Below are 19,695 nucleotides of genomic sequence, written 5' to 3' on the forward strand. Positions count from 1 at the left end.
AGTAATGAACTGGGCTTGTAAACATATGAGACACAGATGTTGTGGCTCAGTTTGCCTTGAATTTCTAATCATGAAGCACGAACAAGGGAGAAAGAAGAACAGTAGACAAAGGATGAAGTCAGCATTGTGTCAAAGTGGACAGTCAAAACAGAGAATGATTTCAAAGAGTTCATAGCAGGCTGGCATTTTAGTGCTTGAAAAAAAAAAAGCTCATAATTTCATGAAAAAAATATTTAAAAAAATAATTCAGGAAACAAAAGTAATTTCTTTTTATCAGAGACACTAGCTTCCTTTGATTCGGTAGGAACTGAACTAAGTTCAGTCAAAGAACAATTCACTTCATAATCTGACATTAGGATTGTATATCTAATATCAATTATTTTTATCCATGACTTTGTTTCAAATTGATACAGCAATATCAGTGACATCCAGAACACGAACTCTCTGTAGGTGCTGTTTATGTAGTTTAGATAACTTCAGCCTCTGCAGCCCAGCTGGCCTTCTAATTACACTAAAGTATGCTTTGCACAAGCAGATCTGAAAACTTGGATTCCACTAGATGATTAAGGAGGAAAAGAGATATTTACCAAAAGTTCTTAATTAACTAAGTGTCTTGGCTTGCTAGGAAAAAAAAAAATATATATATATATATATTGTATACAGAAAGTAGTCCTTTGAAATATATACAGAAAAAGATACATCAACCATATTTTTTCAGAAGCAATCTTCCTGCCTTTTTATGAGAAAAGATGTCAAGACAGTTACAGTTGTAAGGGCTGGAAAGTTAAATTTTCTCCCATCCTAAGGTAGACTCCAGCTTGGTAATAGGTCTGCATGAGAAATCTGGAAGATAAGTATGAAAAGCTAATACAAAAAAAAAAAAAAAAGTGTGGCCCAATCAGCCATTTCAACAGCTGTATATGGTAAACTACCACTTAACACCTCCAAAATGATTGGAAATCATTGATAAATGGGAAGTGTGGATAGACCCAAGGTATCACACCATATATGTAGTGAACCTGACATCACCTGAAGCTGTCAAGGTCACTGACACAAAGACGAAATCCACCACAAGGAATGGGTCACACCACCACCTTTAGGCAAACAATGAAGGCAAATACATGTGCCTTTGGGAAACGTAGGCTGGCCCATACAATTAACTTCTGGTAAAGGAACAGTTTAAAACCCCTGCTAGGTCTCACAGCAGGAAAAGATTTAAAAAAAAAAATTTCATTCAGCACATCTTTCCCCCAACCCAGACTCATGCCTGAGCAAGCTGGCCTCTGCCACATTGAAGGAGCTAGCCAACACATCTCAGCACAGGGGTGCAGATGGCTGGTATCAGTCTGGCCTCATCCCCTGTAGCCCCTCAGAGTCTGGCATCTGAGCCACCCCACTCTGAAGCGGGGAGCAGAAGTGGAGGAATGACTTCCATTCAGACTTCTGGAGAGCAGAAGAGAATGACACCCACAATCCAAGTCCCAGCACCACTCTCCAGCAAAAGTCAGGGTTCATGAGAGATCCATGGATTGTAACACTTGCACTTCTGGAAACCTGGCAACCCTTGCTACTGAACCTCATTTATTTCTTCCCTTCTGTGAAATAAAAAGTAATAAAAATACTAATGAAAATATTCTCCACTTCATATCGAGCTCTTTGTAGGGATTGGTAGATATTCTGTTCAGTTTGTTTATCACTGTCATTTATTCCACTTTAAACCCTGACTAGCCAAACAGGTCACAGTGAGAATTTTACAGTTTTCAATTCAAAGCCAGGAATTAGAAGCAGATTTTGATCTATAGTATTATATATTATATATTAAATAAAATAAAAAAGCTTCTTTATAGCAACTGCCAAGCATACCAATAAACTACTGTTTACTAAGTCAATTACAAGCTATTTTCAAGCAGATATCTTTACAATCACCTGGATGATATCAGCTAATGTTAGAGGAACTATTAGCACTATATTCATCTACTTGTTTTTCTAATTCTTAATAAAATGACAATTAGCAAAGTAAAAAATCCTGGTAGCAAACCCACTAATTTCTTAAATTTGAATAGTACAGTTAACTTGAATGATGCTAAATAAAATTTTAATTTGTTTCTCTAAAGTACCTCACAACAAATAATGACAAGCAGCAAAAATAGCATGCAGCTTACAGAATTCAATTAGATTTAAATCAGTTCAATTCAATACATGAGAAAACTCTTCATTGAGCTGACTTCAATCTATGCACAAGTAGAACTTGTTTATGACCTTTTCATAGGAAGGTGAGTTGCGAGGTGTAAGAGAATGTGTGTATGTACATGTGCATGTTAGTGTAAATACAGATTTAAATACAGGGCCATGTAATCTATCGTATAAAAGCTTTTAATCTGTGTAAATCAGAATCACATTATTGTGGAGTGGTGAAATTACAAGCACACATCACCCCAAAGAAATGCCAGTAGAAACTTTATAACCCAGTGCACATTCACAAATGCTGTGCAAGCCACGTGGTGTTTTTTTGTTTGTGGTGTTGTTTTTTGTTTGTTTTCAGAGACTCATAGGAATAAAAGCAAAAGGCAAGTGAGATCATAGAACTGAATCCCAAATGCAATTTATCACTTAAATACAAAATGCAGTATATTCTTTTCACCACCACTTATATAATACATATAATACAGCTATATATACAAGTGAATGTGCCACTCAATAACTATGCCTAAATGGTGCTTTTTTTCTTCAGAGTTAGCTAATTTTTTTTTTCAAACTTCAGGCTTTGTTTTCTGTCAATAAATCTGCCTAGCTCTAGTAAACATTTTCTATTGTTACTGTGAGTGGCCATAAAACCTCCAAACTCTTTGCTTATTGGTGTTTTTAACCATTGTAAAGTTCACAGTGTAGAAGGTTCTATAGTGCTGAATAAATCATTTAAGAGTTTATGAATATTCACTCTGATTTGTAAATGATTTGGATTCAATAACCTTTGTGTTGCATTTGTTTTGCTGTGTTCCAAAGCTGATTTCAAGTTGGATCACTAATCAGCAAATCTGAATTATGTACTCACATTCAGATTCGTATGGGTGGATTCTGTGAATCTTCACTTCGGGAATAAGAATGGTACCCACGGACTGAAAAATCCTAACTTTCTACAGGTTCTAAGTGCCTGCATCTCATTTTGCAATCAGAGACTACATAGCATGTAGAATATCAAGGGTTATGGAACCAACCTAAACATTCATCCTACAAACTCTTATGGCTAGGCTTAACTTTACAACCACATGTAAAGGTTCCTTTGATTTTAATGGGACTAATCACAACAAGAATGTGAGTAAGCGTTTGCAGGATCAGGGTTAGGCAGGCCATGAATTGTATTTTAGGAATATTTACAGTGAATTGCTTGTGGATGACATACAGAGCAAGAGTTTTTACCAGAAGACATTTCTAGATAGCAAGCAAATTCACGAACTTCACAAGCATAAAGGGCAAAATTCGTGAATAATTTATTTCCCAAAATTATTCACGGATTTCTACCATATGCCAACATCAGGAATCTATGAACAGTAGCACTCCTGCTGAGCTATAGAGAAGCAAATTTCTGAATCTTGTGAAGCATTCTGAACCCTTTGAAAGAATTCCCAGATGTTTGTATGGAGTAATTTTGTTTCCTCCTCAAGGGCTCTCAGTTGTGGGAGCCTACAAGTTGTACAGAACACAAGCAATAACATTATATGTTATGAAACCACTGAGACAGTCTTGTATACATTGTAATCGTTATGAACTTCTACATCTCCTCACTGATTCCAACGAAATGCATTCTCTGCTGTCTAAATACCTGATGCAAAAAGGGCTCTGGTGAAAAGCCAGCTGGCTTAAGCAGAGTCAATGTGAAATAGAGGTGACGCATGTTGGCAGACTGAAGCACTTTGAGGAATTGGCAGGAACTTTCACTGCCTGTTCCATTGATGGCATCTGTCCACCCATTGTCCAAGTGGCTTTGCAATCAGCTGGACTGTAAAATTTCCAGGGATCATTTTGTTGTTCTTTGTTTGTATAGTGCCCAGAACACTGGGATCCCTGCACAAGGCATCCCTATAAAATACTGTGATACAAATAATTAACTATACTAAGCACATAGACTTCCCAAGCATTTTTCTGTTCCCAGGTTCTCCATATCAGTAGTGGCAGGTATGCCTTCTTTTATCTGTGGCTGTGAGAAGGCTTGCAGCACTTCCTTACCAAGATACAACACATATAGTCAATCATGTCTTTGTTCTCACATGACTCGGAGGACATAACCTTTGAACTTCAGTTGCAAACTCTGCTTAAGCTTGATATTTTGCTTTCTAAAGTAAAGCCAACCTCGGTGACAACATTCAACACTTATTTTGTCCCTTACACTGCTGACCAGTTCCACTGTCAGGAAAGCTCAAGACATGAGTTAGCATTCATGAATTCATTTCTAGTCTATGTCACAGGAATGAAGTGTGCTTTTTCTCAGTGTCCCATTCTGATACTTCGGGTAGTTTCAAGGATATATTTCGAGGGGAAAGACTATCAGCAACAAACTCTTTCTGGACAGGTGGGTTAACGTCAAAGCAATCTTCTTCCATTAGGACCTAGGTAGGTCCATGGATAATCTCCATCAGAGTGCATGCAACATGCAGATTTGTCCTAAATAAATCTTGTAATCACTAGATATTTGATGTACTGTTTTATTCTATGTAGTATGTTGGACTTCCTCTCACAAACTGTCACTGGTCTTCCCAGGCAAGCCATGCTGGTGTCTAGAAAACACGAACATTGAATATACTCTTTGTCGGAGACAGCCTTTTCCTCAAAAGCAAGTGAACAAAAAAGATTTATGCAGCAGGCTAAAATCTAAACATTTTCTTCAGAAAAAATATACATACTGATATGAGATCAGGGTATCAAAAGTTTTATCTTCATCTTGTTCATTTTCCTTGTCAAGTGAGATAAACTCATTGCTAGACACTTTCAATCATTACTCAGAAGCCAAAACTGATGTCATTTCTGTATTATACATCTGCATTATAAATTACACAAAACATTAGGAACTGGGAAGTCTTGTACTGGCTTAATACTTCACAAGCCCTAACCTCATAACTCTGCCTGGATTTCAGAAAGTCATGGTTTGATACAAAACACAAAATTACTAGGGTGGTTCATTATCAGTACAGGGTATTTGAAAAGTTTCTGGGAACTGAAAATCCCACCAAACTCACTGGGAACTAAGTACTTATTTTGTTTCAAAACTGGAACACTTCTCCAAGTGACTACATGCAAGGAATAAATGCCCGACCTTTGCTATCCCTTCTTGAAAATATAGCTGTAGATATACATCCATTCAGAAATGAAAATATTTATTTCTCCCTATCTGCAGATCAAGCATGAGAGCTGTTTCTGCCAGATAATCAAGGAGGACTTGTATCCAAAAATGAAAATAAGACAGTGCAAGACATCCATTTTACAGGGAACAGCCTTACAAATCAATAGCATGTTTTCATTCAGTATATACTCTATCAGATGGAAAAGGAGAAGGCCCATACTATGCCTCTTAAAGGAAATAATGTCTTATTGTGTGATCCTACTCACTGTCATGATAAGGTTCAGGTGTCATTTTCCATTATGATTACAGCTCTGGCAGGCTAAAAGATTTTCACTTTTTCCGTTCAGTCATATGAGTTTTTTCCTGCCATCTGTCAGATTGCAAGATGATAACTGCAGGCATTCTGGTAGAAAACATTGAACTTCTACTACATCAATCTTCCCCTCTTCCTGTGTTGTTTTTTCTACTCCTCACCCAAGAACTGCAATCCAGTTGCCCCTAGTTATTATGAGATACCTCTTCCATGTCTTCACTGTACCAGAAACTATATCAAGATTTTGTTAATGCATTTCTTGAAGCTTAGTAGCTTTAGGAAGACAGTGTCAAAGTTTGTTTAATGAGGGCAAATATTTTAATCCCTTTCAGGTTCCAATGTGATCAAAGGTTCACTCTGGTTGTGCTAGGATTTTATACAGGGCACAGACAATACCTTAGTATCTATAGTCATGTATTTACAAGCAGCTGCTTTAAAAGGGTCTGAGGTATTTTCATTGTAAATTACGGACTTCTTTTAAAAGGCAAGAACTATCTTGACTTGACTCAGATATATTTTCTGCGAGTCCTTTCTAAAAGAAACAAAGCTGTTTAACATACACTGTTTACACTTTCAGATATTAGACTTGAATGGCTGCATCAAAATATTTTGTAAAAATATATTTGCTTCTTTGTCTCTTTGGTTTTAGAAAAAGGAAAAAAATAAAAAAATAATAATTAATGTAATGTTCAGTAGAAAAAAAAGGGCTCACAGCCCTTGATTCCAGAGCATCTCTGTTACCCAAGGGAGGGCTAAACACTGTGTGCTTTTAAGCACCTGATCACCGGTCAACAGAAATCTCTTGGAGTACAGAGCATTTATCCATGCACAGCAGCTTGGGAGTTTGTCAGCAGGAAGCAGGTCTGAGCAGTCTATATGAAGTGCAAGTTTAAGGAGAATGAAATTCAAGACCATCAGACTAAATTTGTTTCAGGAGGCCATTAGTCATTGCTCCCTCCCTTACCACCCCACTATATCCACAGTGTAGGTAAAATTCCAAATACTTCTGTTAACTGAGATAAAGGAATACCTGAAAGAAAAAAAAAATGTCGTTTTTCAAACAGGTGCTCTTATAACCTACTAGTATGTTTTAAACTTATTTCTGTGCTAAAAGTACTTGAGGGTGGAACAGCACGAGAAAGAAATGTTGCAGCATGATTTAATCCTAGCTAAATACTATCAACCACAGTACAGACAAAGCCAAATTGTATCTGACTGGAGAATAACACAACTGTTCGTTTTCATGAACTGCTCAGGTAAGGTGGGAATTACATTGTTTAATTTAAACTATCAAAGTATATTCAAATACTGATGTTGCTTATACATGTTCCCTCTACAGTCTATGGAGACTGGCATTTCCAGAAAGACATACAACCATAAAAAGATACAAATGGGACATCGAGACATAATTCTATTATAAGATAATATTATATATATATATATGAACTCATTGAATATTTTTATTTCAAAATCCCTAATCTTCTAGATATTATAAAAATGACCATTTGCTTGATGGGAAAGATTGAATGCTGTGTGGGTTTCTTTCCCCTCTTTGGTGTGATGACCACAAAGATAAGATAAATTTCCCTACTCTGTCTGCTGAGCGTGGTTTGACTAGTATTATATTCTGAGTTTCGTCCAGGAGGGCTGTATATTACATCTGCTTGTTAGAGGCTAATCTACTATGGCATTACCAAGTCTGTCCAAACTTTCACTGTCTTGCAAGATAACATTTCCTTTTAGGTATAAAATTCACTGTTCTGATTTTTGCTAATGGGTGGGCTCCTCCCTATAAACAGTTCAGAGATACCCATGCAAAATACACTGTGTGAAGGTAGAGAACTGCTAAATGTAAGCAGAGATTTATAGAGTGGTTAGAAATTTCTTAGTAAAAGACAAATAAAATATTAACCCTCTCTAAATTAGCTCTGAGTTAATACCATGATTTTTTTTTCCAGATGTTGCAACTGTACAGCTGTTGGGTGACAGCCCCCAAGGAAGCCAGTCAAACACAGGAGAACATTCTCCCTCTCTGGAGGGACCCCTGGAGGTGTCCTGCTCCAGGGACTTTCTCATCTCCCACTGAAAGCAGGACCCAGTGGCACAGAGCAGCACAGCAGGCAAGGCCGCTGTACTTAACAAGGGATTTGGCTGGAAAAGGAGCATAGCAACAAGTGAGGCGAGAGACAGAATTTATATTCTTTGGCATAGCCTCCAGTATTTTTTTTAATGCTGAGAAGCGAATGAAGTCAGTGTTTATTAGTCCTAATATAGCCCTTTAAAATAAACATTAAATTATAAGTTAATATTAAATACAGCAATGAATGAAATGCTATTGCTGAGCCAGTAGCATCACCTTTAATTAGCCAGGTTTTCTCTTTTGCTAGCTGTGACACAGCTGTGTCTTTCACTGGTACTTTACTGGTAGCTCAAATGTTTCCACTGTAATTTTTTTGGACAAACTCGCACATAACTGGAAGCTAAAGCTGCTCTTTAGTTATGTGTTTGAGTTTTTTAATTTTTTTCCATATACTAATATTTGTTTATTAATATTTTTTAAGTTGGGGGGAAGATATTCTTTTGTTAAGAAATAAATACAAATTGAGGCAAGAATAAAGAAATGTGAATAACTGTTACCAGACCATTAGTAATTAAAGACAGGATGGGGAGATGGACAGAAGGGAGTGTACAGGAAATAAATGTGATCTGCAGAGCCTAGAAAAATAACTCACAGGCCTTCTTTCCTCTGGAACAAAGCTGCCTACTGGGAGACTACAATATAATCATGTAGTCAAACAATAGGGTAATAATATTGAAGTTACTAAATCCAAAAGCCCAAGAAGACTGTTGTAGGTTAAAGAGACAGAATCCTCTGTGCTCTGCCGCTCTGAAGCTATTGCAGTGGTGTCTGGAAATACAGGACTAATTACTGCAGAACTCCCTCTTCACAAGGAGGTCTGACCAGTAGATGCACATAGTCATTAAAAAGTCCTGCCTTAGCCCAATGTCCTCCCCAAGCCACCACTAGTCATTGCTAAATAATTCTTTGTGTTAAACCATGGGCACCCGTACTCAGTCAGCACATGCAATACCAGTCTGTGCTTTGTACACCCCATCCCATCCATCAGGTGCCCTGGTGTTGTATGAACCTTACTGCTCTACAGTCACTCAGATCTCCTCTTTGACAACCACATCTTTGCCTGGTGAGCATCCCCCACAGATGTTGTCTCAGGCTTCCAGCACAGGATAACTATAATGGACCTTGATATGTGGAAAGGGTCGTTCACCGAGCTGTCACTGACCTATATGAAGCCTATGGTACTGGAAAGATATCCAGCCACTCCAGATAGCATAGGCTATCTTGAGTTGCAGGAGGAAGCTGGGCTTCCTCCTACAGCCCCATACCTTAGAGGACATGGCTACTGCTTTGGAAGAGGAAGTAGCCATTTCCCAGCATTATGGGAGCAGAGCTGGCCCTACAGCACCCCTCAGCATCTCCAAGTTAAGCGTCACCTCTCCCACCCTCACTGCAGGAGCAGCCAGGCTCCAGGCAGACCTTCATCCTTGCCATGTGGTTACTCAGTTCTGCCATCACCACTGTGGAGGTTTGCACCGGCTTTTCATTAACAATTCCTGATCATAGATACAGCATTTAACTAAGCAGGTCTTAGTATAGAGCCTTTTTGGCAAGTATCTCTTGGTAAATGAGGCTGTAAAGGGCTCAGCATGATAGCTACAGACTCATCCAAATCAGCCAGCAACTTCAAATATATTTTTTTTTAACTCATGGACTTCAGACTAGGCAACCCAGAGCTTTAATACCCAATAACAGAAAGGGATATTTTAAATATTAGCTCATCCAGACAAAAAGCTGGTTACATCATAAAAATATAATCTATTTAAATCACAGCTCAGTGGAGAAAGTTACATACCAACTGACCTAACAATTTGAAGCTCATGGGAAGGAAGGCGTATGTATATAATCCGTATTATAATCAGAAAAACTCAATTTTTAATTGATACTTTTAAAGACAAGCAAATTTTTAATCATTCAAACACCTAAGAATGTGTGGTAAGATAAGACTATTTTCTACTCGGTACCAGAACTAGACTCCACAGAGGAAGCAAAGAACAATGTGAAACTACAGTAAGCAAGATTAGGTAGACCAGTGGTGGGTCCTCAACATTTTGGCCAGGAATCAGTCTGGTACCTTTCAAAATCTGAGGTGCTCAGCTCAGAGGCAGAGTAACTATAACAGTATAGTGAAACATATCTCAAAAGGAAAAGCAATTTAAGCCTCTATCACTTTCTTTTTTTAAACGATGCCTTTGAAGTATGTCACTTTATATGATAGCTGTTTGGCTGCGGGTCTTGCATCATCGTGGTTTGAGCATTTCCGATTAATTCTCTTTAACTTTGGAAAAAGAAGATGCAGAGCCAACAACCAAAAGCAAACTGTAATTATCCACACACAATTCAGCCATAATTTAAATCATGAGTTTTGCTCCACAAAGTATAAACTGTTCAGCGTCAGTGCTGAATATCCCATTGGAACAGTAAATAAAGCCATTACAATAGGGAGAAAATTGAGCAGTTAGAAAAACTGCCTTTCTCTTAACAAACACATGAATGTGAAATAAATGATATGAGTTAAATAGCTCTTATGCAAGATTTTTGGGAGCAAATGTTTAAATGCCAAAATTAAACTAAGTTTATGAAGATCCATAGGACAAAACAATAGCTGTAACCTGAGTCACTAGTAGGCTGTGAAACCAGAAAACACTGCGAATTCAACAAAACTGTATTTACCGAAGAGTTTTAAGGGATTTTTCTTGTTCATAAGTAAATTGATTGACTGTACAAGAGACATGCATCAAGACATTTTAATTAAGTAAAATCTTAAGATTCATAGCATGCCTTTAACCACAGATCAACAGAGTACAAACACAGTGATCAGCAGACCTTAGGCCCTGGATGTAAAGCAGTTTTTTGGTTTGGGGTTGCAAGGAGGAAGGGAAGTGATCCATACTTTGTCCAATTTGAGAATTCAAAATCTGGCTCACAAAGGCTAAGCAAAGATGACAATTTTGTTAATTTGGACCCTTGTGCCACTGAATAAACTTCAACTATTAAGAACAGAAACCTTTCAGACACTTCTTAGTGCTATCAAAACCCCCAAATACTCATCTTTTTACAGAAATGCTGTAGGATCAAAAAATTTAATGTGAAACATCTGCAGTGAGGCTTTTTGGAGAGCTGCAAAATTACCAGGAAGGAAAAAATAAGAGTGAAATGCTCATATTATTTCACCAGTAGAAATCTACAGAAACTTCAATGCAACTTCAATGCATTTCACTGGATTCTAGCTGGGTTAATTGAGAACAGCATCTCAGGAAAAGAAAATATGTAAAAGTGAAGAACTTTTTTTTTTTTTTTAATAAAAAATGACGCTTTCAAGACTTTTAGTATATGGACTTACTGAGTCTGCACATTCGCCCAAGTCAGTAGATTGTAGTAGATTGTATTACAGTTGCAGTGTATATAGCACTGTCATTTCCAATCTATAGTTTGCCCTCCCAAATTATCCTTTCGTATAGAAAGTATCACAACTATAGGAACTTTAAAAAACATACTGCACTAAAGAAAACAAGAAATTTAAACAAACCAAAACGAAAGATAAACAAAATTAATGGTCTGACATAAAGCCACAAAACCATAGAAACCCAGTTAAGACTGAAAATCCAACTTGACATTGTGTCTCTCTCTCAAGCTAGTATGTCTTCTAGTCATTTGGATTTCTTTATTTTTGGTTCACAAAAAGATAACGGTATTTCAAATTAAAGAATGTTGTGCTGGCAAAATCACATTTCCCATAATACTTTTCAAAACTTTTCACTTACATTTCAAATGTCAGGTCTTGGTAACAAGAATAATTCCCAGGTTAACTAACAATACACTATAACTATACTAAGGGTTATCCAAACTATAACTATATATCCTTATATAACTATATAATGATTATCCAAAGTTTCTCTGGCCCTCACACACAATGGAGTTTAAAATAGATCTTTCTTGCATTTGATGCATACTTTTCCAGTAAGAAAAATATTTGCCCTTGAGGCAAATTAGCTGAGTGGTCTGTCACTCTCCCATTACACTATCATGTCTTATTCCCTTACACAGACATGTCCCTTTCTTCCAGGTTGCTTAAAACAGAGGCAAGACTGGCTTTATAAACACATAAATTACCCACTGTCTAAGGCAGTGGTCTCCAGAATGCTGTGTGCACTCCCCAGGGGCTTTGCAAAAGAATCCATTGGGGTGTAGGAAAAAAAAAAAAAAAAAGTACCATTAATAAGTTTTTTAATTGAAATTTTGTTTATTTCATCTTTATCTCATCCTTCTCTAATTTCTATTTTTGTATATGTTTTAATAATGTATTTAAATTTGGAGACCACTGATCTAAGATCCCTCTAGGAGGGCTAGCAGGTATGAGAACTTCACTTCTTACAACCTAAGTGACCTCACAAGTATCTCTGTGATCAGGAACTGCCTTCTGCAAAGACTGGTCATGGTCAGGAGCCATCACCTTTGTAGCCTACACCACCATAAGACAGAGCAGAGTCATACCTTACTCATAAGTATGGGCTTCAAAACTCCTGGGTACAGAAACATCCATATACCTACATGCTGTCCATGGCACTCAGTAAAGAAAACACTGAAATATGTTACCTAGAATACACTTTAAGTGATACGAGTTTAAATGCCTGACTTCAATTCCCTCTGCCTAATTTTGTTGTGTACCTTGCTAATCTGAGGCAGACCTTAGTTTGGAATACCCAATCTACAGGGAAGCCATCTGCTCAACATGATCCAGGAATTTCAAAGTGTGATAGAATGACTAGATTAAGCAATGTATTACTTTTATGTTGTACATATTATTAATAATTTAGAAATAAATAGTAACATAAAATGTAACTCCCAGCATATGGAATCCCCTTGTGTTCCCTAGGACAGACCACCCCATGCACATGGGAAAGTCTTCTCACAGATAGTTTTACATGAAATTTGCATAAGGATTTTCCTTATTTTCTGGCAATATCCCACATCTTCTCTCCAACAAATACAATACGTTACTAAATTAAGCAGAGAAATTAAATAAACACCAGATGACCTAAAGTACAATTTTAAATTATTTAGAATTTTTTGCTCTGAAAAATTCATCAACTTCACTAAACTTATGTTTTTCTGAGATTATTCTCACCTATTAAAACTACAGAATACATATAACTCTTTCACTTACAAACCCAGACTGTATAGATACAGTTCTAAGAAGTGATATTTCTCCAGCTTCACTGAATTTGACCTACTACTACATACGAGTTTGTGAAAACACAGCAGCATCTACATCTTACTCCATCATCCTATAGACTTAGCTTTAACTAGCCTTCACACGATATCCTTTTAAATGTTCTCAACCAGCTTCTGCAGAAAACTGATTTTCAGTTTAACACACCAGCCATTCAAAAGTCTGAAATAAAGCATTCAAGACTACAGATGAATATGTCAGCTCATCACGGGCTTCCATTTTACTGTATAACACAGTGGAGAACAGAAGGTCAAAATAGGAATGTTTGGAATCACTGTGAGAAAAGTAAAAAAACTTGTCCAGTGTGCAACTTTCACTGTACTCCTTTCTGGGTTCATTTTCATTATCTCAGAATAACTAGTTTCTGAGCAGAACTAAAACCACAAGTAACGTCAGAAAGATTCTTTGGCCTTAAAAAAAAAAAAAATACTAGAAATCTTATGGGAAGAATTATTATTATATAACTTCCAGCCCAATCTTACAGATACAGGTGGCTTGGATCATTCTTAAAAAAACATTAGATTAGCCTTCAATGTTAGATGTTTTATATTAAATTACCCTCAGGATGTGAGGATATACTCACAGCTCAGTTTAAATCAGTAGGAATTTTGCCATGGATTCTAATGGGTCATTACATTCTGCAATTTTGCCTTAGCAAGGTATCAGTGTTTGCAAAAAACTGCATTGTGTTTTATTTGCAAATTTTTCCTAAAAATATTTGGCTTAACATGTAGTAAGTTCAAGTTTTCAGGTGGTATAAATTAGTGTAACTGCAGAACTACGCCAATTTAATCCACCTGAGGATGTATCAGTGTATCTTATCCTATTTAAGATCATTCAGACTAATAAAGTAATTGTTTCAAAATCTTTCTAGTTTTACACAGCAAGCAGTCACAGTGGTTTTACCCAGGGCTACTACATTTTTGTGGGTATAAGCTGCAAATCAAACAAACCCATCCTTTCAAAGATGTATTATTCCTTGAAAGTCGGTGCACGGTTAACCTACATACTTTATTCAGTCCTGGCACCACTCAACAATTACATGCTGTACTTAAATTTAGACAACACAAATGCAAATATGCCTTTGCAACACTGCTTACAGTAAAGAAACTTTGAGCAACAGTGGTTCGTTTCTATTAAAAAATGGAATTGCTTCAGCCATTAGTATGATTTTACCTGTTACTTGTTAACAACTAGCTATATCTGTGCAAGATCGTCTTTCCACGTCCTCTTTTCAAAATAACTACCTAAGGTAAACTCAATTTATTTTTACTTAATGTAGTGTTTGCATTTTATGATGATAAGAGAGAAATTTGTCAAGTGAGTGATGACATCTTGAGTATTTAATAGACTAGCTGAGAGAGAGAAAAGAGAAAACCTTAAGAGAGTGAAAGAACAATAAAAACCTCTAACACAGCTGCAACTGTGAAGCAAGCTCCTCCTTCCATTACTTCTATAGGTATGTACTTCATGCTGCTGCAGTGTAGAAGGAGGTTTTTCTAGATAGCTCCTAACTATTTAGGAAATGTTAGGAAATTTTGGTATTTGCCTTATTTTAAATTAATATAAAGCATTTGGAAGCCAAAGGTTATTTGAGGGTAAGCAATATACACTTTGGAGATAAAATCAGTGTCATAGATAAAATTTATATCTATTAGCTCACACTGCTGCAAAGGTTTATTGGACTAAAGCTCACATAGTGCAAAATACTGTAAGTGGAAAGAGATAATCAAAAGACCATTGCCTAACTTAACAAAAATGAAATGATCAGGAAGGAGCTTACAGCACGGAAAGTTCTTGTTAATTGCTTCCTCGGTAAAGCACCCTGACTCGGGTTAAATCTTTATTACTGTACTGCTTAAAAGCACTACTGGTTTGGATAAGTAGGTGTTTTAAAACTAGAAACTCTTCACTTTCCCATCCTGCCTCTAAGAATCAAATAAAATCAAATGCTTTTTCAGTATTATTTTTTTTTGAAAAGTTAGATGTGACCAGCAAGTGATATCTTTTACAGAACTAAGTGTCAAACTTGTTTCTTGAGTTTTCACTCTGTTATACCCTCTTCTGAGTCTATGTTCTTTTCACTCAGATAAAAGCACACATTAAATCAAGTAACTATACTAGCCTATAACTATGCAAGTACTGTTTTGACAGAAATTGTTGGAGATTACTAGAGTACATAGGAAGAAAGGCCTGATCTTATTTCCACAGAAATTAGTGGTCAGCTTTGCATTGGGTTTCATGGAGTTAGGACTGTAAAATACATCCCAAATTATCCCTGAAATACCTGCTAACTTCTCTGATGTTACAACAGCAGTAAGTAATTTCAGTAAGCAAGTATTGGCTGATGAAATGGTGGATAAAGATCATCAATCTGACTGTCAACAGAGGTGTTTTTACCATTAGATTTCACGTATCTGAGGATTTATGTGGCACACATGGCTCTCGCTGAACTCTGTGAGGAGCTAAAGAGCACAACTGCACGTCAAGCATGTTCAGGCTCTTATTTGCAAATGAAAAGAAATTGAGACAGTTTGAAAAGAGCTGTGAAATTCATTCTCCCAAGTTAATTTTTAGTGTAAAGCAGCTTTTCATCTCTTCGCATATATATTCAGTATTTTAAGCAATAAGAAACAATGCAGAGCAAGTATCTCAGCCATGCCACTCTCCTTCCCAGTGTCTCTCTCAAACTGATCAAGAGCTACCTAAAACCTAACCAGAGTTTCTGCCCCATTACTTGTCCTTTAGAAGACTTGCCTCACTGCTCTAATCATTGGAAAACACTTTACAATTTCCAGGTGACATATGTTCAGTGTAGTTTGTACCTATTTGTTCTTGTGCAAAGTTGTCACTGAGCAAAACAGTTCTGTTTGTCTTCCTCATGGTCTCAGAGGAACAATACCACCTCCTGACCTTGTCTTGTTTATCTAAAAAAAAGCAAATGCTTTGTTCTAGATAAAATCAAGAAAATCCCATGGTTCTAGATAAAATCCAGAAAATAATAGTGTGTCTAAAATTGCATGAATATTTCCTTGTCTATCTAGACAGTCCTGTTCCTGTCTGTATGTCCCACCATGCCTAGATAGCTATGTTTTTGGGTCATGCTTGCCATTTTTAAATTGACAGCAATGGGATGGCTTATGGCTAATGCTATGACTGACTTATTTCTACATAGAACACAACATATAACTATATAGGGTATAATAACACATCTTTCACATTTCTTACTTCTTTTCATATTATCCCTTGTAATTACATTTGTTTCATGACAGAAAACATTAATGTCTGCTTCATTCAAGATGAATTTCAACACTAGTGGACATGTTTAGTTCAGAATTATTGCCTAGAGATTTCTCTGGGTGGCTAAACTAAAATATTTCTCATGACACATACAATCTGCTGAAATCATTTGCTTGTTTCCAATTCATTACAATAGCTGACAGTGATTCATAATTTTCTCATAACGTGCAATATCACTAAAACCTACTAAACCTCATTCATATGCCTTAAAAGACCAGTTCAAAAAAGAATCAAATCTACTGACTTCTATATAGCTCAGCTACCCAGAAATAAGGTCTCCCACAGTCATAAAAGGTCGGAAAAAAAAATCATCTAATCGATAAATTGTGTTCCTACAACAGAGAAGAATAAAATAATATTTTTTCTGAAGTAAATTTAAGGGTTAGGTCTTGGAAAACTGCAAGTGGATACATTTTTTACATAGATCTGAAGATAAAGGCTGATTTCTGAAGGATTTTGCTGAGTTCTCTGGTATGACAACTGTAAGAAATAACGCCAGTAGCTGTGACTGCCTTTTAACCACTGAAAAAATTAGCCTTACTTTCTCTGACAACATCCTAAGACCCATATTTACACACACCATTCCAAAGCCAAAACCCTCAGTCAGTGGCAATTCAATGTAGCAATATCTAAAAGATAAACTGTTTAGATACAAGATAAGGAATTGCTTTATAAGTTATTGCAGTGACAAAACAAAGCACTGGAATGCATGAAATCAAATATATGTATTTCACTGACCTTGAAGCTGGCGTCCTTTGTACAAATCCTTCGTTTTGGTTGGGTTAGCTCTGGCACTGTTATCACACTTAGGTTGTTCATACCTAAAGAAGAAACAGGGAGAGAATAAAAACCAGCCATAGTTAACTTAATTTAGAACTAATTTATTTCCAATTTTGTAGTTCAAAATAAACTTGTGCCTTCTTTTTTTTCAAGGAAGAAACTGATTTCTTATTCAGAAGAGGCAATGCAAACTTATTTACCTGTTTTCCACTTCCCTCAAGGAAGCCAGGGCATGTTTATTTTCCTATGGTTGATACCAAACTGAGTAATTATTATCTATTCCAAAGTCTATTTTACGGGGAGGAAAACTGAGGAAGGAGAAAACTGGGGAGGGATTGCCATAAAATAATATATAATAAAAATATAATAATAGTAAAGATGAGTCTCTCCTCCCACCTGCAAGATCAAAAATGCTATAAGCAGCATAACAAATTTTGGCATCTGACACACTATTCATTCTGTGAATGTAAAACACCACAAAAGCAACTTCAAAACCACAGCAAGGCAGGTACTGTAGTTAGTTAATACTGCAGCACTAAATGCATTTACCTCTGTATCCTCTCCAAAGCAAATGTTAGTTTAAGTAAGAAGGGCTACCCATGAACAGCTAACATTTCAAACAAGAGGAAAAAACTGATAGGGATTCTGGAAGGATGTGAATTGGGCTGAAATAGTTTGAAATGGGTTGTGGAGAAGACTGATTCTTCACCTCCTACATGAGTATTCTGGTTCCTCTGTTCTTTCCATGATGTTTACTTAAAGTCAAATTGTTAGCCTGTAACAAGAAACCCTATGATATTTGTTCCTTCAAAAAATATTACTAACTGAACATCACTTGCAATATCATTCTTGCAAGACTGGGAGGCATGGGAACATCTACTGCTGAGTTTTTCTGTTTCTTAGAATCCCATTATTATTGCATGGTAGTTTTTCACTCAGTTTAACACAATCTGAGAGATGTTATTTTCTCATTCTCCTCAGTAGCTTGAAGGTGCAGAATTTAATGTACAGCATTTTAGAGAAATTTCAGGCCTAAGTTAAACACAGTAATATGATTTGTGTCCACATATATCCATGTGCATATACATACCTATTAATTGAATCTAGGTTCTTTCATACTTTATGTAACTTGTCATTTTTGAAATGCTCCTATTCTAGATTCCCCAAAATCATATTTACTGAGAGGCATACTAAAATGTCTAATCAAAATATACTAATGTGATTTTTTTGAACAAAATATTGTTTTTAAAAGTATTAGATGGTGGTTATGTCTTGGGGTTAGACCAGACTGCCCCTACAAACAATACAGAAGTGTTCAGATTTTAATTACCAGTCAGAATGAAAAGAAAACTTATCTTTTTTTTTTCTTTGAATGCTTAATTTTTTTCCACTTCATCTGATGAAACTGCCCACTGCTCCAACTAATTTTAGCTGCTGCAAGAAGGTACAGTGTTTCACAAACATGAGAGAGCTACAGACACTTTTCTTTCCATAAAGAACAGTGGAAATAGAAGCTGCTTTGTTAGCATGGTTGGGATTTAGATACCTGATGGATGACCACTTCAATCAGCCAAGAAAAGAGTGAAAGGGAAATCTCTGAGCAATACTCACTAATGCAGTATCTGGCAACTGGCCTGGTCCCTGATTAATCTGATACCTGACTCTGCATTCCCCTTGTCCTCTTCCGTTATTATTGCTCCATGCCTACACTTTATTTCATCTCTCCTCTTCTACTATTTCAGCTTCTATTTTTTTAGATACAGATGTAGCTCACCATATATAAAATAAATCTATTAAATCCCAATACCTGCTAAAGTGCAGTAACGTAAAAAGTACACTTTTAGTTCTTTGAAGCAACTGAAGAAAGACAAAGTGAAATCATCAGAAATTTGCCATGCAGACACAGCCACACTAAGAACTGATAAGAAAAACACACTTGACTCAGTTTTCATTGGGAAAGAATGGGAAAGAGATTGAGTATCAGAATGGAGCACTGTCAGGTAAAAATAATGTAGTCAAGACGTACGATGTTCCTCTTTAGAATTTTAAAAGGCAAAAACTCCCTAGCACCAAGTGTGCATCTAGAGTCAGCAAGGGCTTATGACAGCTGCTTTATACCTCTGACCAGTCTGCTTGGAAGCACTGAGATTTACTGAGGCATGCATAGTAGCAGACAATCAAGGGTTTTGCAGGAAATTTCCACAGTGTGGGCAACCTCATAAAGTAGCTGATTTACTTTTTTTTTTTTTCTTTTTTTTTTTTTTAAGTCTAGAGAATCTTGTGCAAGTTGATTGACAATTATTCTGCCTATGATCCTAGTTGCTCAAAAGTCACAGGTGAGAACAGAGACTCAGGACCCTGTTGAGTTAAAGGGCTGAGGGTCATGGTATGATGTCCAGAAAGTATTCGGAGCAAGCTGGTAGAGATCCTACTGGTACAACTTTCAGGAAAACAGTTGTTTGTATCCTTTGCATGTATTCCTTTTAGTCAAATGGATATTCCCTCTAGACATTCATAAAATCCAGCTTTATACCATATCATCACCTATTTCTTTTGAGTTTTACAGTTTTACATGTCCTAGAATGGTTCCTCATTCA

The 19,695-nt window shown here is 36.5% G+C and overlaps 1 protein-coding gene across 6 annotated transcripts in view; it reads right to left on the reverse strand.

Moving 5' to 3' along the window:
* The window catches only part of SMOC2 (SPARC related modular calcium binding 2), a 147,455-nt gene that overhangs the window by 21,892 nt on the left and 105,868 nt on the right, over positions 1-19,695 (reverse strand). For all 6 annotated transcript variants that reach the window (XM_080585234.1, XM_080585233.1, XM_080585232.1 and 3 more), the window contains exon 9: positions 17,057-17,139. In XM_080585234.1, the coding sequence (XP_080441360.1) occupies positions 17,057-17,139 (83 nt within the window). The remainder of the gene's footprint in view (positions 1-17,056; positions 17,140-19,695) is intronic.

This window comes from Anser brachyrhynchus, assembly GCF_964034855.1.
Source record: "Anser brachyrhynchus genome assembly, chromosome: 3".
NCBI classification, from domain to species: Eukaryota; Metazoa; Chordata; class Aves; order Anseriformes; family Anatidae; genus Anser; species Anser brachyrhynchus.